Source organism: Drosophila innubila (assembly GCF_004354385.1).
Source record: "Drosophila innubila isolate TH190305 chromosome 2L unlocalized genomic scaffold, UK_Dinn_1.0 4_B_2L, whole genome shotgun sequence".
NCBI classification, from domain to species: Eukaryota; Metazoa; Arthropoda; class Insecta; order Diptera; family Drosophilidae; genus Drosophila; species Drosophila innubila.
The window spans coordinates 4,258,275-4,282,299 of record NW_022995372.1 but is presented as its reverse complement, the minus strand read 5'-3'; the positions used below and the strand labels follow the sequence as shown (position 1 = coordinate 4,282,299).

General features: G+C 35.7%; 6 protein-coding genes across 8 annotated transcripts; 4 read left to right on the top strand and 2 right to left on the bottom strand.

The window, feature by feature from the left end:
- Positions 1-1,040: 1,040 nt before the first annotated feature.
- On the bottom strand, positions 1,041-6,680 carry LOC117781337. Its single transcript, XM_034618081.1, has 4 exons — positions 5,458-6,680; positions 4,833-4,946; positions 2,910-4,760; positions 1,041-1,958 (listed from the first exon to the last, which is right to left on the bottom strand). Exons 1-4 carry the CDS (start codon positions 6,331-6,333, stop codon positions 1,233-1,235), a joined length of 3,567 nt encoding a protein of 1,188 aa, XP_034473972.1. The 5' UTR covers positions 6,334-6,680; the 3' UTR covers positions 1,041-1,232.
- A 660-nt stretch (positions 6,681-7,340) lies between these two features.
- LOC117794507 (blastoderm-specific protein 25D) lies at positions 7,341-15,714 on the top strand. Of its 3 annotated transcripts, XM_034635142.1 has the most exons (9): positions 7,346-7,587; positions 8,858-9,188; positions 9,589-9,824; positions 10,297-10,552; positions 10,691-10,750; positions 11,672-13,448; positions 14,236-14,656; positions 14,730-14,841; positions 15,222-15,714. In XM_034635142.1, exons 2-9 carry the CDS (start codon positions 8,894-8,896, stop codon positions 15,482-15,484), a joined length of 3,420 nt encoding a protein of 1,139 aa, XP_034491033.1. In that variant the 5' UTR covers positions 7,346-7,587; positions 8,858-8,893; the 3' UTR covers positions 15,485-15,714. The 3 variants fall into 3 exon arrangements, with proteins under 3 accessions (XP_034491035.1, XP_034491033.1, XP_034491034.1); XM_034635143.1 differs by lacking the exons at positions 7,346-7,587; positions 10,691-10,750; XM_034635144.1 differs by lacking the exons at positions 10,691-10,750; positions 14,236-14,656; positions 14,730-14,841; positions 15,222-15,714 and adding an exon at positions 8,214-8,330 and having other exon boundaries at positions 7,341-7,587; positions 11,672-13,452.
- Positions 15,715-16,446: 732 nt separating this feature from the next.
- On the bottom strand, positions 16,447-18,850 carry LOC117794508 (leucine-rich repeat neuronal protein 1). The gene is made up of 6 exons (XM_034635145.1): positions 18,622-18,850; positions 17,592-18,131; positions 17,333-17,520; positions 17,178-17,272; positions 16,994-17,106; positions 16,447-16,936 (listed from the first exon to the last, which is right to left on the bottom strand). The coding sequence occupies exons 1-6, from the start codon at positions 18,760-18,762 to the stop codon at positions 16,505-16,507; spliced, it is 1,509 nt and encodes a 502-aa protein (XP_034491036.1). The 5' UTR covers positions 18,763-18,850; the 3' UTR covers positions 16,447-16,504.
- Positions 18,851-19,230: 380 nt separating this feature from the next.
- On the top strand, positions 19,231-20,549 carry LOC117780341 (myotrophin). Its single transcript, XM_034616826.1, has 4 exons — positions 19,231-19,388; positions 19,446-19,556; positions 20,276-20,359; positions 20,416-20,549. The coding sequence occupies exons 1-4, from the start codon at positions 19,305-19,307 to the stop codon at positions 20,506-20,508; spliced, it is 372 nt and encodes a 123-aa protein (XP_034472717.1). The 5' UTR covers positions 19,231-19,304; the 3' UTR covers positions 20,509-20,549.
- A 592-nt stretch (positions 20,550-21,141) lies between these two features.
- On the top strand, positions 21,142-22,619 carry LOC117781373 (ribosome biogenesis protein NSA2 homolog). Its single transcript, XM_034618123.1, has 2 exons — positions 21,142-21,261; positions 21,750-22,619. Exon 2 carries the CDS (start codon positions 21,778-21,780, stop codon positions 22,555-22,557), a length of 780 nt encoding a protein of 259 aa, XP_034474014.1. The 5' UTR covers positions 21,142-21,261; positions 21,750-21,777; the 3' UTR covers positions 22,558-22,619.
- LOC117781375 (ubiquitin-40S ribosomal protein S27a) lies at positions 21,180-23,503 on the top strand. Its single transcript, XM_034618125.1, has 3 exons — positions 21,180-21,261; positions 22,720-23,059; positions 23,263-23,503. The coding sequence occupies exons 2-3, from the start codon at positions 22,739-22,741 to the stop codon at positions 23,410-23,412; spliced, it is 471 nt and encodes a 156-aa protein (XP_034474016.1). The 5' UTR covers positions 21,180-21,261; positions 22,720-22,738; the 3' UTR covers positions 23,413-23,503.
- The last annotated feature ends 522 nt before the right edge of the window (positions 23,504-24,025 follow it).

Sequence of the window (24,025 nt, the reverse complement as noted above, 5' to 3'; positions counted from 1 at the left end):
CGATGATTTTCTCTTTTCTTTGTCTTTTCTCAGTTTCTTTTCTTTTTTTCATTAAACTTTTCATTTAACACATTTCCTCAATTTTTATTATTCTCTATCATTTAAGTTAATCATATATATTACTCAATAGTACAGCAAATCTTACAATATATTTTTTTTTATTTTACATTGCGTTAAACGATCTTAACTTTTATTTTATTTTTTTTTCTTTCAGTTTTCTTATTATGCATTTTCTCCTGTACATGAAAAATTAAAATAATTATTTCTTTGCTCTTTGATAATTTAGCGCACAAAACTTTTTACAATTGTGCGCAATATTTACATGTTAAGTAAATTTTTAAACAAATTAAAAAAGTTATCAGCCAATTAATTAATTAGTTTGTGGTCCAGTTGAAAAAAACTATTTTTTCAAATTATGAATAGCATATGAATAATGTGATTGAATGTGAGTAAGAATTTTGTTGACAAATCAAGTTAAAGATCGTGAATCAAGTTTAAATCCCTTGACTAGTACTTCAGGTCAAACTCAAAAGTATCTTTAAGTCAAACGTTAAACGTCAAATTTTTAGGTATTTTGCATGTGGAGTCAAACTGATTTTCTATATAATTTTTTATTTTGAATTTAGAATGATTAAACTAAATTGAAATAAGAAAATGTGTATAATAATTATTTTGTTCAAACAGATTTTTGTCTCCAATACAAAATTTCTTTTTTGTATAAACCAAAATATTATAATAAATACAAATTGTTCAATTTTGCTCAAGTTCCTATTGAAAATATGAAAAATTAGTATTTAAATTTTTAAGTTTATCTTAAAATCATGAAAAGTTTGTTTGCTCCAAAAAGACAATTAAAATTTTTAGGTTTGACTTAAAAACATAAAAAGTTTGTTTGTTTTCAATAGGATATTAAATATTTTAAGTTTAACTTGAAAACATGAAAAGTTTTTTGGTTCCAAAAGACAATTTAAATATTTAAGTTTCACTGGAAAACATGAAAAATTGGTTTGTTTTCAATTGAAAATTAAATATGTTAAGTGAAGTGTAATAAATAAACAATCAAAATATCTTTTTTGGCTATAAATTTCCAACCAGTTGTTTTAAAGATCAGATTGTTGAATTGATTAACCAACCATTTGTTCAACTGAGAATACAAGAAAGTTTAAACTATAAACGTGGCTAAAACGGACAACGTTAACAATGACAATGATGAGTTGTTGTAATGAGTTTGGTTATCGCCGATGCAGGATATTGGATAGAGTGCGAATTTGTTTCTGCAGTTCCGAGTCCATGCGATAGCATTCCTCCTCAAAGATCTTACGCATCGGCTGCAATTCGGGTAAATTATTGGCCTGCATGTTGAGCAGATCCGTAAAGAACTTTGACCACACGTGCTTCTTCAGATATCGCGGCAATTTTTGGCGAATTTCCCAACCAGCCGGTCGTTTTTGCGGCTGCATATATTCGCCAAAGAGCATCACATGCACCGTGCTGGCAATGCAGAACAGATCCGTTTCATATGACCAGGGACGACCCTCCTGCATCTCGATGCATGTGAAGCCATCCGTTTGTACCACCTTCCGGAACTTGGTATGCTCGGCATCCGGGAAGAGGGACATGTCAATCGCACAGCCAAAATCAATCAGACGCAATGATGGCTCCACACTGTCCACACTTGGCACACGCATCAGCAAAAAGTTATCCGGTTTGATATCCGCATGTATTATATGCTGACGATGTAGGTGATCGACAATGTTACAGATCTGGGCTGAGAAGTGCATCACCAGGGATTCGTGCATCACCTTTGTGGTCGCCTGACGTATCTTGTTGTTGATGTCCAGCAGGGAGCCAAATGGCGAGAATTCAGTCGCAATTAGACTCGCATTGGGTGCTATTATCGCCGTCGATATGTCCATCAGTCCGGGAAGCACCTCCGCCTCTTTGACACGCTTTAGTACCTGTTGAAAAAAAAAAACAGAATATTTATCATTATTTGGACTTTTATTTGATGCTGCATCGAAATTGTAAGTTCTACTTCTTGAACACTACACTTTTTCAAAAACTTCAGTCATAACTTTGTCAAATCTTAACAGATAAACCTGCGATATGTTAAAATTAGTGTTATTTGTGTTCTTATTTTTTTTTTTGCATCAAAATTAAAAAATCGAATTTTTCCAAGACACTGTCTATTTTCCTATACTTGCATCAAAATCAAGACGAAAAATTTTTTTAACGAGATCAATTAAATTGAACATAGAATGAATTTTAAGGCTAAATCATAATCAAAATGACATTCCGCTTTAAAATCGGTTCAGTTTTGATAAAGCTATGAAAGTTTGCAGTTTTTCCGATCTTTGATCTTTACAAGTCCAAATTTTTATTGAACTTGACATAATTTTTTACAGGATAATGAAAAGTCTCAGAATTGAATTTAAAGTGTTGTTTTATACTAATAACGGTATCAGGAGTTGACTAAAAATGAAAATATGAGTTTTTAAAATTAAAATTTTTTGAAATTCCAAAGGGGGGACCCTTAGCATTAAAATCAAAAACAAGATCTAGAAGAATAATATTTTTTTTAATTAATTAAATTTGAATGCAGAATAAATTTAGAGGCCAAACCATGATCAAAATGACATTTCGTTTGAAAATCGGGTCAGGTTTGATAAAGTTATGAAAGTTTGAAGTTGGCCCGATCTTTGATGTAGCAACTTTACAAGTCAAAATTTTGTTGAATTTGGCATGATTTTTTAAAGGAAAATGAAAAGTCTCTGAATTTAATTTAAAGTGAAGTTGAGTAAAAGTTAAAATTTGAGTTTTAAAATGTTCCTATTTCTTAAAAACACAAGGGATTTAAATCCTTACCAAGATACAGAGGGGAAAACTATAAGTTTAACTGCTTAACTCACCTGATCGCAGATATAGATCTCCCAAGTGTTTGGGGGCTTTTGATACTTGAGTGCCACAACGCTGGAGGTGCGAGTGTCGGTGGCTTTGTAGACGGATCCGTAGGAGCCACGACCCACTTCCTTGTCAATGTTGAACTGCACGCTTTCGAGTACATTGAGAGTGCGAGTGTTGGAGATTTTTGGCAGTAGGGTTTGCACAACTTTATAGCTGGCATGAGCATCATCGTCCCCTGGAAAATTGAGTTTGGCCAGAAATGCACGGCAAAGTTCGCTGTTAAATGGATCGATGGCTTCTTTGGCCAAATGGCGTTCGATTGTCTCCAGCGCCTTGGAAAGACGACGCTCCTGCGCCTCCACATCATGTTGTGTGGCAAAATAAGAGTTCTCCTGGAACGTGGAAAAGTCATTCAATGTGGTTCTTGTTATTGCTGTTGCAGTTGTTGGTGTCGTCAGGTTGTTGTTGTTATTATTGTTATTGTTCTGCAGCGTTTTGTTGGCCACTTGCGAGGCATCACGAAAATGAAGTCTACCCACGGCCAAGGCCAAAGAGCTATTCGAATTATCCAAGCCACCGGCACTGGAGAATGAAAAGTTGGCATTGTCATTGAAGGTAGCATTGTGTATGGTTGATGTTGATGGTGGTGGTGGCAATGCATCAACACCATTGGCCGCCTGATCTGCCACCGAACAGGAGGAGTTGCTATTGCTGTGCGATTCCACTTGGAATTTGCCCAGTTTCGACTTGACGCGCGCTCGCCGATTGTCATGGATTGTGCTCTTTGGCGTCGACGTTTGACCCAGCATATAGGGATGGAAATGATGGCCACCATTACGCTGACGCTGTGACACTGTGCCGGCTGCAGTTGTAGCAGTTCCAACTCCTAATCCAGCTGCATTCCAATCCTGTGCCGTCTTGGGTGAAGCGGGTAGTGTATTTATTGTTGCTGCAGTCGCTGTTGCTGGCAATTCCTGTTGCTGATGATGATAAATGCTTTCGATGGTATAGGCACTGTAGGTGCTGCTCTCCAGCGTTCGCTCCTTCTTAAACTTCATCTTGATGGAGCGATTCTGTTGCTCGAACGTTGTGTGTGCACGGAATTGCATTTCCGCTGCCACGCCATTTGTATATGGCTGCTTCACTGGCTCATTGCCATCATCATCATCATCATCATTGTCATCATCGTTGTCCTCGTCCTCCTCCTCGTCGGATTCCTCAGCCTCCGACTCCTCAGCGGATTGCGTTGATTGCTGTGCCTGCTCTGCTGCATCCTCAGCCTCCGAGTGTTCCTCCTCTTCCTCCTGCTCCTGCTCCTCCTCAGCCTCGTTTGCGTGCTGTTCAAAGATTTGACCATTCATAGCAGTCATATAATATGAATTCTCCGATTCGTAGGAATTGTACAATGGTTGTTGCTGTTGCTCCAGTTGCTCCAGCTGCTGTCCAGCTGGATAAGCAGTCTCTTCTTTCAACTGTTGCCCTTGAGATTGCTGTTTGCGCTGTTCCAGCACATGTGCATATTTGCGGGCCAAGAGCTCTTCAGGACTGTACTCGATGCCAGCGCCTGCCGGATAAACCAGCTGTTTGGCATAGTGACAGACCCGTGAGGGATCATCCGGCTCCTCCAGTGTCAACGCTGGCTTCCACGTCTCATGATTATTCCGGCCATATGCATGAAAATTTCGCGGCAAACGTATGCCAGCAATTTCCGTTGACGTGTCAGCAACATTCGCTGATTGTGTCTCCAATTCTGGCTGAATCGTTGGCATCACGTTGGCCTCTTCGGTGGCACCTGTCACCTGCTCAAGCTGCGGCTGCAGCTGTGGCTCATAGGGTGCATGTGGATTTGTGGCGGGCTACAAACAAATTAACAGCATTAATAACAACTATTTACAATGTCTAGAATGTTGCAGTTCTGTTCTGCTTACCCGAGTTTCTTGCACCATCTGTTGTGGATAATGCGGATGTTGAAGCGGTTGATTTTGTGCAGCTGCAGGTGCCGAATGTTGGAACTCTGGCTCATAGCGCGTTGGCGGTGGCGGCTGCAAAGAAAATATAAATTAAATCGACTCTTTAGGTAACTGATATCAATTCAAAGTCAAAATGACTAGTTATAAAATAAAAAGAAAGAAAGCAAAAGGTAGAAAAATCAAATAAAAAAATTGTATACTGTAGAAAAAACTAGTTAATTAATAATTGACTAAATGTAGCTTTGATTTTTTGTAGATTCCGCTTGTAATATACATTTTGAATTTATTATGCAACTACTATTATATTTTATTGATTTATTTTTTAAAAGTAGTAGGCAAACATTGCAAATTTGTTTCTTTTCCTCATTTTAATTTTCTAACTGAATTTGGCGTTATATTTATTTAATTTTTAAAATTGTGCTTGATTTGTTTTTCTAATTGTCTTTGACTGTTTTTCATTTTTGTCTCCTTAGTATTATTTGACGAAATTCTTATAGGTAATGATTTTGTAATATAATATTTATGTATATTTCCAAAAGTAACTCTCTTGTATATGATATTGAGTTAATTTCCTGAAGATTACCTGTTCTGGATGCTGATAGTGCGTTTGTGGCGCCGCCTGTTGTTGAGAATGATATGCGAGCTCTTGCGGATGCGGTTGATATTGATGATAGTTCTCTTGGGGCAGCTGTGGAAGCTGGGGCAGCTGATGCAGACGCGATGGTGTCGTTGGGGCAGGGGCAGGGGCGGGGGCTGGATGGGGATAGACTTGTGGCGACTGCTGTGCATGATGTTGTGCCTGTTGTGTGTATGTGGTCAGCTGTTGTAGTGCATCATGAGGTGCTGGCTGATGCAGCTGTTGTTGTTGTTGTTGCAGCTGCTGTTGCTGCTGCAGATGTTGCTGCTGCTGATAGAACAAGGAACGAACGTATGTAAACTTGGTATGCGCATTCTGCAGCTCGGCATTGCTCTGTGCCTTCTCCTGGAAGGCCAGATTGAATACTGCTTCGGCATCCTTGAACTGCTCCCGCGCCTCATAGTAGCTGGCCCAGCCTATATAAAAGGCGGCCACATGTCGTCCAGTGCCACGCTGGAAGAGCACCTGATAGAAGCGCAACTGGTCCGTCTGCATGGCAATGTACTTGAGCCAGAGACGCACTAGTCGGACATCCTGTCGATAGTAATCATTGTGCTCATAGACAGTGAGACAACGTTCGAGCGTCTCACGAAACTTGAGTTCTGGATCGCTGTGTGCGTGATTCTCATACCAGCAGATGTAATTGTACCAATGATCTAGCGGATCGGGTCCCTGGTATAGCGATATGGCATGCTCCCATGCCTGTTTGTCCTTAAGGAAGCTGTGCATCTCATCGGCACTCAAATTGACGCTCACTGTGTTTGTTTGGTTTTGGTTCGGATTCGGGTTCGCGTTGGCCCGCATATACGAATGCATGGCCATACTGATGTTGCTATTTGACAAGTTGCCGGATTGCAAGCCGGTCCGTTGTTTGATTGCTTTAATGCATTTGCATGCGTTTTCCCCAGTTTCGTAATAAATGAAAAATTATTTAAAAACTGCTCTTTGACCGAGGAAGTGTCAGAGGTGGGGGGAGGAAGTGGGTATGTCAACGACAAATAACATGCAATGTTAACACTCTTCTTATAGTCTTTAGTGTTTAATTTTGTGTTTCACATGCTTTTACTTTTGCACTCAATAACTATTAACAATTCAAAAAATTTTGTCTTATTTTTATGTTTTTTATGTCGCTGTGGAGCTGCAAAACTATCGCTACGTTTTTGTGGTGGCAAAACGATATTACTCGAAGCAATCCTGTTACATAAATGCATATGGTGATAAGCAAATATAGAGTATTCCTATCGCACAAATACTAAATTCTGAAAGTTATCGATGTAAACATTAACCATTTACTGCACATAGAGCAAAAACAAATTCCAATTGTACACATAATATATATTTATATTTAACATAATTGTTTTATTTAATTAATAATATAAGCAAATAAAAAATAAAATGGGTTTGGTTCTTTGCCATTCATTAGCTCTCAGATTGTGTGCGTTACCACAGAACTAAACATCGGAGCACCTTGCTTCACGGAAACCAGCTTTATAAGACATATATTACATTCACTGATCGGATGTGAAAAGAGAAATTATTTATATAATTATAATATATAAAATTATATTTTATGGTATAAACGATCTATAGACTTTAAATATTTTATCTCTACTTTACATCAGGTTTTTTTTATATATCGTATACTGTTTTTTTTTTTCAAATTTGGCATACAATTTACTTACAACGTTATCGGAAAATTACTTGAAATGTAGGAAGTTCAATGTATCGGTCTACTCGCGTTCTGTAAAACACGTTACCATGGAAACATGTTTAATTTAATGACATATCGTTTATAGCTAAGATATCGAAATATCGATAAGTAACAAAACCCCCCACTAGTTTATTACTGTATTATAATTATGTTTTTTATCAATTCTCAAAAATTTACGTATCTAGTGCTAAAATATTAAAATCGTGCAATTTTTCGTCTCTAAATTTATGTTATTACGTGCATATAAGTGTTTAAAAACTGCAACTCTACTTGTAAACGCTCAAATCGACCACCAACTGAGAAGCCGAGGCGGAGTTTACAACAGCTACACAATAGTAGTCTTTTATCGATTTCACCTAAACACAGTATAAACACAAATTTAATTTATATAACTTTTCATTGTTGTTTGTACCCATGCAGAATTTATTAATATTAATATCACGCATCAATGGATTAATCTACTTAATACACTGTTAACAATGTATGAGTTGTATGTACATATATAAATAGATATGTATGCGTGTAGGCATGTGCGTATGTACATATATACTTGTTTATATGCATTCTTATAGTAAATAGAGTTAGGACTTTGTGTAAAAGTATTGTTATGTATTTATCTGCTTGTGTATATAATATAGTCCTTGTCAATTAACTAAGACGCTGCTTTATTAAAGCTTTTCATTATTATGTATGTGTTTCTAACAATACACTTTTGGGAGCTATAACAGTTATGCATGTATGTATATTCCCAAAAAAGTATCTTCTGAAATGGTTTTCTCCATGAATATATTATTGTCTTTAAGGCGAGAAATTTGTCTTTAGCATGTTCATATTTGATTATTATTGTTGTTTGTTGCAAATATAACCATTTTCGTAATGTATTATAATTTCCATTATTAATTAAGCAATTCAATATACAAACTTAACATAATATTAGAATTCTATATATTTGATCTAATGTATTCTTCTTCTATTATTAATATCCAAATAGAATCATGAATCTTCAAGAAAGTCATTTTCCGTAAACAGAGAACTTAAAAATGATTACGGATGCGTAAAAGAAAAACAAATACAAATTATTTGCACTCATAAGACTAAACGCGAATGGGTAAGGGAACAGTGCCATCTAAAAATGTGTGTACTTAAAGTTGTTATATTTACATATATGAGTATGTAGTTAATGTGCGAGAAAAATGTAGTTGCTTAAATGTATTTGTTTCAACTTAAAGTATACCATTTTTAAATCTACATAAACATCTGAATACTAAGAATATTTTAAAAGTGGTTCAGCAAGATCTTTGTAACGGCTAGCGGGTTTTGTGTGTTATGATTCGGATCACAAAAATTATCATTTACATTTTAATAATATTTCAAAATAGTTTTCTTTTTTACTCCAAAATTTTCTAGCATTTAATTTCATTTTTCTATCCTTATGGTTTCTTTAAATTATATTCTAATTTTCTGTCGTTCTTTAAGTTATTTCGAAAATATGAGGTACTTGTCACATTTAGTTGGAAATAAACAAACTTCTTAGTAATAAATAAATCTGCAAGGGTATTTGAAAATGCTCACTATGCTTAGAAAATTGATTTACTTTTATTAATAATGTTTTTTTTATGCTTACAATTATGTTAGCATCAGCTGGGAACTGAATTCGCGACGGCTTAGATAATGGAAGTGTCGGCCGATCCATATGAGCAGAAACTATATCAAATGTTCCAAAGCTGCGATACATCCCAGCAACACAACAAAGGTCTGCTCGATGAAGCTTCACTCACGCGTCTTTGCCAACTGCTCCAGCTGCGTGATCAAGGATCGGCTCTAATATCCAGTCTTACCTCGAATAGTAGCCCCAAACTGGGCGTATCGTTTGAACAGTTCAAGGAGGCACTGCTTAATTTTTTAGGTACGGAATTTGACGGCTCAACATCACGACCGGGATTGGGAACATCATCTGGTTTGAAAGGTAAGGATTAACAGCTCAGGCGTCAGCTGCTCATCATAAATGATGAATTCTTTTTTATGACACTAAAATGGGGTGTCTACCTGCATTAGGTATTTAACCTGTCGGTCAGGTATAACAATTTACATATAAATATTGGTCGTTCCACACTTATTACATCAGTTGTAATTAGCTGCTAATAGTGACAAGATGGGCACACGACTGTATTATAAGCAGAAAAAGGGTTCCGATGCAATCATTGAAAAATTGGCAGCTCGCTTTGGTAAATTATTTAGATAAATAAAAAAAGAAACTATAATTTTTCACTCTATTTAGTTACGTATTGACATATTAATTAACTTAATACGTTACAGAGGACATATTAAACATCTTTTGATATATAATTATGTTTTTATATTTCTAGAGCGTTCCCTAGTCATTAGTGACGAACCAACCAGCACATATGTTGAGAGTCCACCAGAGGCCGAGGCGTCCGATCGTGAGGTATCACCTAAGCTAATAGTGGGCACCAAGAAATACGGACGACGTTCAAGACCGCAACAAGATCTTGGTCTCAATGCGCTTTCGGCTACGGATTCCGACAATACCGATGAAGATCCGCACCGAAGTCTCAATGGCTGTAACGAACAGTTAGCGCAAGTGAGTTTCTAATTTAAACAAATAATATAAAGAATTCCAAAATAGGGCAAAGAAATTATTAGCAAAACAAAACTAGGTAACTTTAAATTATAATATTAAAATTAGGAAACAAACATTAGAGGAACACTTAATTAAAATATCATGAAAAAGGGTGTACAGGCCTGCTCCGGTTTTCACTTCCTATTTTATCTGATTTAAAAAAATGTGATTTTTCACGTTGCATTTGGGTGGTCATTTCTGGAACATTCCTGTATAAAAATAAGTGCAATGTTGTCCTTATATTAATGAACTGGACGCTTCTTAATGAATATTCTAATCGTTGAATAATACCGAAACCGATAGTTGTTTCGGTTTGATTTTCTGTTCGAAATTTATGCTATATTTTTTGCATCCTATTTTGGTTTTTTAAATTGTTTGGTTTAGGGTTTGCATTTAAAAATTCCAAATAAATACTGATTTTTCAATTTTGCAGGTGCAACGTTCATCATCGCAAAGCGATCTGCCAGGCAGCCGGCGTATGCGTTCCATCCACACAAGTGGCAGCAAGCTTAAACGCTGTGCCTCGTTACCAGCGCGCAAGAATCTTCAATTTAAAATGCTGCCTTCCACGACAATAACAACGAAATCGACAACAGTCGCCACTCAGGTTGGCAATAATAGATGTAGTAGTAGTAATCGAAGTAATCTTCGAGAGGCGAATCAAGAATGTAGTAGCGTGGAATCGTTGGGTAAGTGCCAAGTGAGAGAGAGAGATAGAGAGACACAACATTCAAACACTCTTAGCCGTTAGCCCAGTTTACCAATTATGTAATTGTAATTATAATGATAATTATAATGAACACTTGTTGGTTCTACACACACTGCAGGGCATCATCAGTCAGCACGGTTAGAGCACTGCAGCGCCGGATGCCGTTTGAGTTGCAAAGGTTTGTCCGTATTCGGAAACACACACAGTAACACTGTAAAAGCATAAACCTCAGATCCACCTTTTCCCCTTTTAAACAACAACAACAACAAAACCACTTTATCATATTCGCACTCTGTTCTGCACTGTTTAAGCCAAAAAAAAAATCATTTCTTTACTCCCTAGTTGCGTTTTTGAAGAATAGAACATTTTATTTAGATAACAGTTTCCACAGGAACATCGTGAGATATTTCTTGAGAGAAACATCACCTAACTTTTTAGAGAAATTTATTAAATAGGCACTACATAAAAGTTGCTTTTAATTTTTTTACATAGCTGCAAAATTGAAAAAATTCAAATATGCACAGAATTTTTAAAAATTGGGTCTAAAAATTTGTCATTGGCAATAGGAATTATGAGTTAAAAAAAAAGCAGACCCAACAACAAATATCTGGCTAATTGAGAAAATTTCAAATCTATTTTCGATACATAAGGCATAATACAAGAGAACAAATTTATATTTTACATTTTTAAAATACAAATTAATTCAAAGTTATTTCGAAAAATTTCACAATATTTGCTAGAAAAGTAACAGGATATTTACTGCAAGGTACTGTCTACAAAATGTTTCGAAAAAAAAGCAAACAAATTAATTTTGTTAGTAAGATTATTGATTAATTATAGATAGGCATTTATTAAACTCCTCATATTTGTAGTCAGTAGTATTATCTTTTTGTATGATGATACGGTAGAGCTAATCAGATGTTTGAATTATCTGTTTTTTAAATTAATGTAACGCTTCTATGAGATGCAACCATTTAAGCTTTCGTCTACATTTTCCATCTGGTAATTTGGGCTACAACTCCTAGTGTATACAGTGTATTGCATATCAACTATTATATATTTCAATGGTCAATTAATTGTTCTAAATAAATAATTGCAGATATTGTGACTCCACAGCAACTGGAGAGCGTAAGTGCGCACAGTATTATTGAGAGCTGGGAAATGTCAAGTATTGTCAACAGTCACGGATTGTTGCACGCCCTGGGCTTTGATGAAGAGGAGGTGAACCTCAGTCAGCTGACCAAAGTGCTGGAAGAGGAATTGCGTGGCCTAGAGATGGATCCGCAAACGAATATGTTACGTGCCTTGGTATCCCTGCAGTCAATGGAGTTGGGATCAGTGCGTCAGGCATTCCGGCAGCAGCACGAGGAGAATCTCAAGCTGCGAGCGGATAACAAGGCGGCCAATCAGCGTGTGGCAATGCTGGCCGCCGAGGTGGATGAGCGTCATGCCATGATGGAGGACAATTGCAAGCAGCAGGTGCTTCAGCTGGAGCAGAAACATGCGAGTATGGTACGCGAATTTACGCAGCGCATGAGCAACGATCGTGACCATTGGACGAGCATGACGGCCAAGCTAGAAGCGCAAATTAAAACCCTAGAGCAGGAGGAGATTAAACTAAAGACCGAACTGGAGCTGGTGCGTAACGAGAACTCCGAACTGGAGATGGAACAGCAAAATGCACAGCTGCAAATGACTGAATTGCTGGAACAAAATATTAAATTGAATCAGGATCTGGCCAGTTGTGAGCTTGTGCAGCCGCTGAACAAGCCAGAGGAGAGCGTTAGCAAGGATAAGATCTCGGAAGATGATGACATGTTGCATGTGATTGAGAAAATGACGGCATTGCAAATGGAGAACGCACAATTGCGTGACAAAACCGATGAGCTTACCATGGAAATTGAGAATTTATGTGTTGACTTGGCGCGCACAAAGTCTAGGCAAAAAAAGAAACAAGATTACGATGAGCTGGAGGCGGTATCGGTGGGATTGGCCACCAAGCGGCGTGGAGACTCGCCAAGCAAGACGCACATAACCGAGGAAAGTCCGCGTCTGGGCAAACAGCGCAAGTGCTCGGAAGATGGCGAGGTGAGCGACAATAGCGGAGATTGGTTGGCACTCAATTCCGAGCTGCAACGCTGTAAAAGCCATGAGGAGGAGATTGCCAACTTGCGACAGAGTGTCGCACAGTTGGAACAGCAATTGCAGGCAGCAACGCCAAAGGCAGCAGTGGCAAGTGGAAGTGGGAATGACAGTCGTGCCACCACGCCGGAGACACGCTGTAAGGAGCTGGAAAGCAGTCTGGAGCAAATGCAGCGGGCGTACGAAGATTGCGAGGACTACTGGCAATCGAAACTCAGCGAGGAACGACAAATGTTTGAGAAGGAGCGACACATCTATGAGGATGAGCAGCTGGAGAGCGACAAGAAGTTCACCGAACTAATGGAAAAGGTGCGCGAATACGAGGAGCAGTTCAGCAAGGATGGACGACTGTCGCCCATCGACGAGCGCGATATGCTGGAGCAGCAGTACATGGAACTCGAAGAAGAGGCCACCACACTGCGCACCAATTCCATACGCATGCTGGAGGAAAAATCACAGCAAATTAGTCAATTGCAATGCGAGGTTGAGGATCTGCGCACGCGTCTCGGCGAGAGTGTGGAAATACTCACGGGTGCCAGCGAGATTAATCCCGATGCACTGCATCAGATCAATGTGCAGGTCGGCCAGAGTCCGGCCAGTTCACCCATTAGCTATCTATGGCACCAAAGCACCATCCAAGAACCCATCAAATCCTTTGATGGCGCCACAGAGGAAAGTAATGCTAACAACATGGCTTTGCTTGCTGGATCTCCCACACACAAAGCCACCAGCCGGTGAGTAAATTAATTCACATCTCTGATTTTTGTGTATGAATGTTTTGCAGCTGTCCAGTGTCCATGTTTTTGTGCGTAACTTAATGTTTTATGTTTCCTCTAAATTTATTACTTATTTAGTATTTCCTTTTAAATAAATAAACATTCTAGATTTTAATTTAAATTAATTTAAGCTGATTTTATAAGTACGTATTTACTTTCGTACGATTTTGTACATTTACATTTTTTAGTAGCGCTCTTATTCTTTTAAATTAAAAATTATTAATATGGATTTCTATCAATAAAATAAATATACATAAATTAAATTTCACTTATTATTTAAAATGAAAACTGAAAAACTCCTATTTTCCATTTCTAAATTCACTGAAAAAAAAACCTGGGCTTATTTTTTTATCAACATCAAATATAAACATAAAAATATTTTTTAAAATAAAAAAAAAAATGAATCCTTTACAGGGTACTTTAACAAAAAATTATGTATTGGACATTTTTTTAGGATCTTTTTTAGATTCCTGATTGATATACATTAAATACTTTATGATTTTATTATTTTGTGTAATAAGTATAATAAAAAACAAGTTAAATTTTTACATTTAAGAATACCTTGGCAGGGTTTTAAATGCTGTACGATCCGTAGAACATGTCTAAATAAATATCTCTCGACAAAATAATTCTAACTTGCTTATTATTATTTATTATTAAGCCTATATTTAAATATATAGAAAATAGCATTTAATCGAGGCATTTCTTTGTGTTGAGTTTATGCTAATGAGACTGTATCTTTTAGAAACAATCTTACCACATCGGAGACCTCCATCTTTAGTACTACACCGCTAGATAGTTCATCGTCGGGTCCATCGCCCACAAACATCGATACAACATATGCCTCATCCGCGTGTCCGCCTCCGCCCATTTGTAAGCCCAAGCAGACGCAGTCGGAGGGTGAGATTGCGGATTGTGAGACCTCATCAACAGCATCGAACAAGAGCTTTGATTCGCACAGTCTTGTGTCGACCAGCAAAACATCTTGCCTCAGCAACGAGAAGTGCAACAGTCCAAGCCTTTTAAAGGAGGAGCTGAAGCGCCTCAAGTTCTTCGAGCTCTCACTCAAGGAGCAGATTAAGGACTTGAGCCTGCAACGTGACGGTTTGGTAATGGAACTGCAACAGTTGCAGGAGGCGCGTCCCGTGCTCGAGAAGGCTTATGCGGTGAGATAAATTACAGTATTAATCGATCGATTTGTTAGTAATTCTGTTATTTAAATCCGCTTTCGGTTTTCAGCGAACAACGCATCCGACGCTGCAGCAACGACTTAACCAACTAGAATTGCGTAATCGTCATTTGCAAAATGTGATCAAGCAGCAACAAAAATACACCGAGTCCCTGATGCAGCGTAAGTACGAGTGCTTAAAATAAATGCCAAATTAATTCTAAATATTTATTTTAAAATAACAAAATCAAAAAATACTAGGAATCAAATTTAAAGAATCTCAAGAAAAGATGATTTTTGTATTTATAATTATGCACTATTTAATTTTATTTTCTGATTTTAATTACTTTATGACATTTAACGTAATTTTGGTTTTCTAACTACCAGTTTCTTGTTTTGGTAGTCCAGTTAAATTTAAACGAAGAGTTATTTTTGAATTCTAAAAATTCTACGTACAAAAATATGTGTCAGTTATTTAGCTGAGACCCTAACTAGACAAAGAAAAAATGGTTTTCAGTATTATTTGTTATAGTTAATCATAAAATACATGTGTTATTTTACAGAATCCTGGCGACAGCATCAAGTGGATCTCAATGATTTGCATGGTCGGATAGAAGCGCAGACAGTTATGCTAGCGGATCAGACTCAACGTCTGCAGAATGCTGACATTCTTGTCAAGGAATTATATGTGGAGAATTCACATTTGACAGCCACCGTTCAACGACTTGAACAGCAAAGAGCACGCGTCAACCTCATACATCAACAGCAGCAACAGCAGCAGCATCTTGTTGGAGGCACCTTGACTGGCCTATCAGGAATGCCTTGAAAAGCACAGTAGAAAAAATTAAAATAAAAAAAAAAGTTGAAAAGAAAAGAACAAAAAACAATAAGAGCACAACGAAGTCAAATATGTACCAATATACTCGACATTATTGTTGGCCAGATATTGTTATACTATATACAAATTTATTTTACATAATGTTTAATCGTCTTATGTGCGTGTCTTGTGAATTTTTGTTATTGATATGACTAAATGTTGTTCGCACGACAAAGCAAAAAAAATCCATAGGAAAGAACAATCCACGTGTACTGATTTGTAATACAATAATCGACTAACTGAATACACTATATGCATATTTGCATATTTGATATATATACAATGTTGACCTTAAAAATGAGTAATTCATATATATTTAACATAATATAGAGAATAGTATTTTAAATTAATTATGCGTCAAAGTAAATGTTAAAAGCACATTTATCAAAGTTTATCACGTGCATGGGAATTGTTGTTGATTTAATTGGTAGTGAAATTAAAAGAACAAACAAAAAAAACTAGAAAAAATCAAATGTAACTTAAAAGACCTGTAAAGCTATTACCTTACATACAATATGTATTTATTTTGCACATTAAGTTTAGTGAATAATCTTCAATTGTTTTTGTCAAATATTTTTTTTAACTACATGTATACACACCTAAGCAAAAAAAATTTATTTGTATACACTCGATTATAAAATATCAACTCATAACTACTATTTTCTTATAGTCAGTGCTTGTTAATATACGAACAAAATATATAATTACTTTTTAAAAGTATGAAAAGAAAATATTAAAAACCAAATATACAATTATTTACTAACGAGAGAAATTAATAAAGCTAATGAAATGTATAAACTGGTTGACTATACATGAAAAAGAATCCATAACTATATAGATGACTATATTATTTGATATCTATCAAACTTTCAGTTCTCCGTTTGAAAAGAACATATATATATAAGAACACAATTTTATTATATTTTATTTATTTAAGGAAAATAATTTTTGGTTACATACATTTATAAATTATATATGAAAGTCTTCATTAAAACTTGTGCGATTATACAATGCTCGTCTAGCTGCCTCCCTTCTCTTCCCCAATCCGCAGTATCCCCGTCGATATGATACGATACCCATCAAGACAAGCAATATGGATAATAGAACGGTTAGTAAAACAATCCAAATCCAACTGGTTCCCGAGTGTGAAGCTTCCATCAGTTTGTCATTAGAAACTTTCAGAATTTCAACACCTTTGAGTTCATTTGGATAAACACAAGTAACACCTGTTGCTAAGGTTGGTGTTGTTTTGTTAACATGTTGAATTAGATAGTTAATCATATATTCGTTAGACATATCGCATGACCATGGATTAAAACGCAGATCCAAAGCGTGCAATTTATCCCAGCGAATAATTAAGTCTCTTGGTAACACAGTAAGGTTGCAATTATTTAAATAAATCTATAATGAAAAAAAATTGATAAATAAGAGTTATATTACTATATAGAAAGAATTTACCTTCTCAAGTGCAGGATAGTCCAAATAGTCACCTCCTGTTACATTCTTTGAGAAAGCAAGAGGGTCTATTTCGAAAAGGTGCGTGTTTTCATTTAAAATTAATTCAGTTAGATCTGCAAAGAATTATAAATACAAATATTATACATATTAGATTTTAGCTTAAAATTAGTATTAATATTCATACTTTGAAGTTCGCTCAGAGCACCTGGACCAATTTTATAGATATCGGGCATATAACACAGACTAAGATATGTTAAGCTTGTCATTGCAGGAAAAACACTGAAAATGTAAACAAATTAAGTACAAAATTTCATTTAATTAATTTTGCCTAACACATACTTGTCTCCTTCCAAGTTTGTGATAGGGTTCTCGTCTAGAACCAGAGTTTTCAAGTTCTTTGCATACATTAAAGCTTTGGGTAATTTGTCAAATAGATTTCCAGAGGCAATAAGCGTATCCAGATCTCGGGGACCATGAAGGATTGTATCAGGTAAGGTTTTAAGTTCCATATAAGATATATCCAAAATCTAAATTTAAAAAAGAATAAAAGTCTCCTTTACTTTATTTACAATTTGAAAATAATATCAAATGTAATTACCTTTAATGACGAACATCCTGAGAGTGCAGTTTCTGTAAGTTTATCGATCACTTGAAAAATGTTTGAGCATAAAATCAGCTCCTCAAGATGTGGAACATGCTCAAATAAATCATCATCCAAGGAATGCAATTGATTATATCCTAAATTCAGTGATTTAAGATTTTCCAATGGCAAAAAGTCCTGAGCCGAATATGGACCTTTGAATACATCGGGTACTAAAGCCTTTTTAGTCAACTTATTGTTGGACAAATCAAGTTTCGTAAGCTTTGTCAAATTCTGAAAAGCTCCGATTGTAATCGTTGAAATCTGATTATAATCCAAGAACAAATTTTTCACTCCATATGTTGGCAATATGGGAATATTTGTAAAATTGTTGTGTGATAATCTAATAGTTTCAAACGTTATTTTTCCATTTTGAAGAATTTCCCATTCATCTGCAGAAAACCAACCGTCCAGTTTATTTGTACAATCTATCAGACTATTGTCTGAATCGCAATTGCACTTTTTGCATATTTTGCTTGTCATAACATCTGTTTTTGGCTGCAATAAACAAAATTTTTATATGGTTTTTTTTTTTATATTTCCTTTTTATTCTGATGTCCAATTGGCATTAAAGAAATCAAAAATATGAGCTCAAATATATTTGTATAACAAAAAACTAAAATATATAAATTTTGTAGTAAAAAAATATACGAATATTTTCAACTAAGCGGTTAACCGGGGCATAGGCTAAATAAAAATGGCCGTTATTTTTAAATAAGCTTACATATGCGATAAAACTAAACAGGGTGTGTCCTCAAACTGCTAAGAAGGGTATTGCAACTTCGTCATTTTTTATACACGGCTAAATAATTAAAGAGCCATAAGCTTATCATATCTTTAAGTATGGACGTATTTATATTTATATACATATGTACATGAGTGTGCACCGTTATGAGTCAGATATAGAACTTATTGATCAACCTATACATATATTTTCAAAAATCTATTACACAATGTAAGTAACAGTAATTAAATGCGTAATTCAAACCTTCGGAGTTGTTGTTGTATTTGTTGTTGTATTTGCTGTAGTTTTTGGTGCGTCATTTTGGGAATCAGCGAGTGTGTAGCTCGCAGGTAATAGAAGTAGAAGCGCCGTTAGAAGAAATGTAATATGTATTACTTTTTTCATGATATCTTATGACCAACAATTTTAATCACTAAAAAATTATATGAACTCAACGATGCACGTTCAAAAATAACTAACTAACAACTAAAGTAGTGAACATTTCGTTTTTAGGCTAAGCCAACTTATTTCGCCCGACGTTTATCTAATCTTATCAGATATTGCTCGTATTGGTCGTAAAAAGCACGGGAAACCTGTTATCAGTGATAACGCGTAATGCAAGGCTTTTAATGCAAAATATAAGCGACAGGTGGCGCCAGTTTAACATCCAATCATTCAATCGAGCTATCGAATATTCCTTTCAATAATATATTTATTTTTTTATTTCATGTTAATTAAATTATACCTCAATTTTAAAGTAAAATATTTAATGATTTTAATATTTTTTTAATAACACATGCGTAACCCAATGCCATCCCTAATACCATCGCAGCGTTATCGTATCGCACATTAAGTTATCGAAAGTATCGATGAAACATCAACAATTTTTGCACTTATTTTCTTATTTGGACAAAGTATAAAAAGGTTATAATTAATATTGTCAAAATATGAGCGAAGATAATAATGAAAATATAATCTGGACTATAAAGAATGGAGAATTAGATGCCGTGCAAACCACGTTTAGCAATGATGTGCGTACGAATAATTCGTCAAATACTGCCAGACTAACAATTCAATTTTTTTTGCAGACTCAGAAAGTTAACGACGAGATCAAAGGACGATTTCCAATACATTATGCTGCGGATTTTGGTCAGCTCAATGTGCTCAAGTTTCTTATTAAATTAGGGGCTGATGTGAATGTAAGCATGTGCAATTTTTTTGCAAACCAAAAAACTTATCTTCATATATACAAATGTATACATACTTTATACATTACTCATATTCGAATATGTAGATGTGTACGAGTGTACAACAAACTGACAGACATACATACATATGTATATGGAGTTGTATACATAAGGTGTCTACAGGTTGTATGTATTTTACATTTATAGTTTAATTAATATATTTACATACATATGTACATATATACATGCACAAGTTAAAGTCGGCTTAGTTGAAAAGCCTTTAAGCAATAAGTATTGGTGTAACAAATTAGTTTATGCTGATATGTATATAATTTTTTAAATATCTCAGTAATTGAAAGTGATTACTAAATTTTAGGTAATTTATAAGATCAGCGATGACACAGTTGTTATCAATCTACTGGAAATTCGACTACCGGCAACTACCCTGCGGTACGAATGACCGGGGAAAACCTAGGGAATTGGTGGTGGTAACTAGGTATCAGATGAAACACTAAATTATATTAGTTGGCGTATTCGCATCAGTGCTGCCAAGTTAGCTATTTTATAGGAAGTTTTGTCTTTTTCTAAAGTTGGATTGGTAACAAAAATTTAAAAATTACATTTACATGTATTACAATTTGTATACACATATGTGTACATACATATATATAATTTTTATCCCCAAACAAATGACAAATATCATTTCTAATTTTATTCTATTTTTGATACAGAGAAAAGACAAACATGGTATTACTCCTCTTTTGGCTGCCGTATGGGAAGGACACACAAACTGCGTGGCGTATCTATTAGAAAATGTAAGTTTAATAAAAATATAAAAAATATTTCCAATTTTATATTTTTTCAATTAAAGGGTGCAGATAAAAATGGAGCAACTCCAGATGGCCAGAGCTATGTTGACGTAGCAGAAAAAGACGAAATCAAGAAACTTCTTTTAAATGTATAAAAATAAATGTATTAATAAAATATAATCTTGAAAAATTCTAACGAGTTCATACAGTCGAATTAAATTATGGATCACCCGGGCGAATAGTCTTTTTTAAGTTATTCGAATATATATTCAAAAATTTACTTCATGGTAATGTCTTCGAATGCAAAGTTTTCCAAACCCTTTTTTTAAACTAAGATTGATGGAAAAAAAAATTAGTTGATGTGTCTATGAAATTTGGCATTTCACGGTCACAGCATCGGGGAATTCTTGTATGGTACTTTCAAAACCCAAACGGTTTGGCAGCCTTGACCTCGAAAACAAGAGTTCTGTTTCCCAGAACAAGGGATCAATTAGAATTTTTGTCGACTTTCACTTTTAGAGTTAATTATAAAAGTGGCGAACTGCCAAAATTCATAAAAATTATCATTATAATCCGAAACCGGTGTTGTATCCAATCGTGTAGAATTACTTCGATTTAACTACTTACTTGAATGTGCTATCTCATTAAGGGTAATTAATTTATATAAACAATTTAATAAAAAATAATTTAAAAACGTTTTTAATGTATAAAAAATTGTCATTTTATATTTGCATTTCATTCCGACGTTCCTAAGGTTTGACATTGCTTGAATAAAGTTCTTTTGTTGGTTCATTTGAGACTGGCTCGATAAATGAATACTTCAAAGCAACTCTGCATGTTGTCAGTTCCATTTCCTGTCTACGCCGCGTGTGCTGAACTCTTTCCTATCGTACTTTTGCCAGACTAAGGTGGGTGAATTTTTCTCTATGTTAATTTGCTAGTAAATAAGTTAAATAATTGTGCTAGTAATACAGTAGATCAAGAGAATATGTTCTAAATATAGTTTAGTGTATATTAATTGTAAGGTTTTTATCAAATTTGTGATCGCGTGAATTTCATATGACTACATGCATACGTACATACGCACACACACACATGTGCATGTATGTGTGCCGCCATTGTCGTATTTAATGCATGTGGTTATGTTTTATAATAAGTTTAAAATAATATATACATATGTACATACATACAACTTGTGTGAAAGAAATATGCAATTAACATGATGAAGGTGAGTGATGATAAAATTTATTAAATATGTCACTTGTGGATCGTCAAAAGTAAAGCGATTATGTATGTACGTATATATGTATGTATGTACTTTTGATAGTTCACAGTGCACATATTTTTCAAATTGTAATGTTCTTGTTGTTTTTACCGATATCATTGAATGTTGCAGGTCTGCAGAAGACACACACACACAAACCATGCCGCAGAATGAGTATATGGAACGTCACCGTAAATTATACGGTAGACGACTCGATTATGAGGAGCGTAAACGCAAGAAGGAAGCACGTCTTCCCAAGGATCGGGCACGCAAAGCCCGCAAGTTGCGCGGCATCAAGGCCAAGTTGTTTAACAAGGAGCGACGCAACGAAAAGATTCAGATCAAGAAGAAGATTCAAGCCCATGAAGAGAAGAAGGTGAAGAAGCAGGAGGAAAAGGTTGAAGATGGAGCACTGCCACACTATCTACTGGACAGAGGCATCCAATCGAGTGCCAAGGTCCTGTCCAACATGATTAAGCAGAAGCGCAAGGAGAAGGCCGGCAAATGGGATGTGCCCATACCAAAAGTGCGCGCCCAATCGGATGCCGAGGTATTCAAGGTGCTGAGGACGGGAAAAACAAAGCGAAAGGCCTGGAAGCGTATGGTCACAAAAGTCACATTTGTTGGCGAGAACTTTACACGGAAACCGCCCAAGTTTGAACGCTTCATCCGACCGATGGCACTGCGCATGAAGAAGGCGCATGTAACGCATCCCGAATTAAAGGCCACCTTTCATCTGCCCATCATTGGGGTGAAGAAGAATCCAAGCTCGCCAATGTTCACATCGCTGGGAGTCATCACCAAGGGTACAGTGATTGAGGTCAACATCTCGGAGCTGGGTTTGGTAACGCAAACCGGCAAAGTTGTTTGGGGTAAATACGCACAAGTCACAAACAATCCCGAGAACGATGGCGTCATAAATGCTGTATTACTTGTGTAATTAGATTCTAAGTGATTTCCAAACAAACAAAACTACAAATAAATAAATATTAAAACAAAACATGCAACATGTGTTTGTATTTGTATAACTATAGTAATAGTCTAGTGTTTATAAAAGTGTACTAATATTAATGATTCCAATATATTTATTTGTATTTTGCAGTTGGTGACTGAAGTGTACGATGCAGATCTTCGTCAAAACCCTCACGGGTAAGACCATCACTCTTGAGGTCGAACCGTCGGATACCATCGAAAATGTCAAAGCCAAGATTCAGGACAAAGAAGGAATTCCACCAGATCAGCAACGTTTGATCTTTGCCGGCAAGCAGCTGGAAGATGGACGCACTCTTTCCGATTACAACATTCAGAAAGAATCCACGTTGCACTTGGTGCTCCGTCTTCGTGGTGGTGCCAAGAAGCGCAAGAAGAAGAATTACTCCACACCCAAGAAGATCAAGCACAAGAGGAAGAAGGTCAAGCTAGCTGTCTTGAAATACTACAAGGTATACATCCATCAATCAATTTAAACAGAGTAACCACAGTAGCAATACTTTGATCTGTTCTTGGAATTCTTGAGTCTTGATCTTGGGCTTATTGACTTGACTGTTAGGTTTGGTTAAGTGCTCCGCTCAAATCTATTTACATTTTCCTGCTCCAACATCATTTATGTGTTTGTTTTCCTTTAATTTGTTGTTGTATGTTACAGGTTGACGAGAATGGAAAGATCCATCGTCTGAGACGTGAGTGTCCCGGAGAGAACTGTGGTGCTGGAGTCTTTATGGCTGCTCACGAGGATCGTCACTACTGCGGCAAATGCAACTTGACTTTTGTGTTCAGCAAACCAGAAGAAAAGTAAAGTAGACTGGGATGATGATGGCGTATTAAGTGAGGCATCAGTTCAAAAAACAGTGTAATTGAATTAATAAAATGAATTGATTTGCCTGAAATCTATCTTTTGTATTATTTGTTTTAAATATTTCTGTAGTTACTTTTTATGCAAACTGTTGAACATTCTAAAGAATCCATTTATGTACAACAAAAAGATGATATTCCAGTTATATTGCCTGTTATCAAATTGCAAGGCATTAACAAAATATGACACCAATTTCTAATCTTATAAAAAGTTAGCTAATTCTAGAAATAATACACGTTTCTGTTACTGAGACTTTCAATTACTCTCGATGGCAACAGTTTCTTCGATGATTTCCTAAAAAAATTTCAGAATGTGGCTTTAACCAGCTTAATCGTCAGATAGGTTTATAATAAACAATAAAACAATAAATTAAAGATATTTTAGGCACGCCTACGACTTTATACACTTACATTTAAATTTTCGAATGATCGCTAATATATTGTAAACAATTTAGTTCAGGTATAAAGATACTTTAGACTGCAAAATAAATTAAATTACTCCCATATAATAGATATTCCACCCGAGTTGCTAAAAATAATAAATTAGTTTTCAGAAA

Coding starts and splice junctions, on each gene's coding strand:
- LOC117781337 (XM_034618081.1), bottom strand. CDS start 6,333: ATGGCCATGCATTCGTATATGCGGGCCAACGCGAACCCGAATCCGAAC. Junction 4,761..4,832: donor AGATGGTGCAAGAAACTCGG/GTAAGCAGAACA, acceptor ATTTGTTTGTAG/CCCGCCACAAATCCACATGC. Junction 1,959..2,909: donor AGATCTATATCTGCGATCAG/GTGAGTTAAGCA, acceptor TTTTTTCAACAG/GTACTAAAGCGTGTCAAAGA.
- LOC117794507 (XM_034635142.1), top strand. CDS start 8,894: ATGGAAGTGTCGGCCGATCCATATGAGCAGAAACTATATCAAATGTTC. Junction 14,657..14,729: donor TGCTCGAGAAGGCTTATGCG/GTGAGATAAATT, acceptor TTCGGTTTTCAG/CGAACAACGCATCCGACGCT. Junction 14,842..15,221: donor CACCGAGTCCCTGATGCAGC/GTAAGTACGAGT, acceptor GTTATTTTACAG/AATCCTGGCGACAGCATCAA.
- LOC117794508 (XM_034635145.1), bottom strand. CDS start 18,762: ATGAAAAAAGTAATACATATTACATTTCTTCTAACGGCGCTTCTACTT. Junction 17,521..17,591: donor CAGGATGTTCGTCATTAAAG/GTAATTACATTT, acceptor TTTTAAATTTAG/ATTTTGGATATATCTTATAT. Junction 17,107..17,177: donor TGCTCTGAGCGAACTTCAAA/GTATGAATATTA, acceptor AATTCTTTGCAG/ATCTAACTGAATTAATTTTA.
- LOC117780341 (XM_034616826.1), top strand. CDS start 19,305: ATGAGCGAAGATAATAATGAAAATATAATCTGGACTATAAAGAATGGA. Junction 19,389..19,445: donor AAACCACGTTTAGCAATGAT/GTGCGTACGAAT, acceptor TTTTTTTTGCAG/ACTCAGAAAGTTAACGACGA. Junction 20,360..20,415: donor TGGCGTATCTATTAGAAAAT/GTAAGTTTAATA, acceptor TTTCAATTAAAG/GGTGCAGATAAAAATGGAGC.
- LOC117781373 (XM_034618123.1), top strand. CDS start 21,778: ATGCCGCAGAATGAGTATATGGAACGTCACCGTAAATTATACGGTAGA.
- LOC117781375 (XM_034618125.1), top strand. CDS start 22,739: ATGCAGATCTTCGTCAAAACCCTCACGGGTAAGACCATCACTCTTGAG. Junction 23,060..23,262: donor CTGTCTTGAAATACTACAAG/GTATACATCCAT, acceptor TGTATGTTACAG/GTTGACGAGAATGGAAAGAT.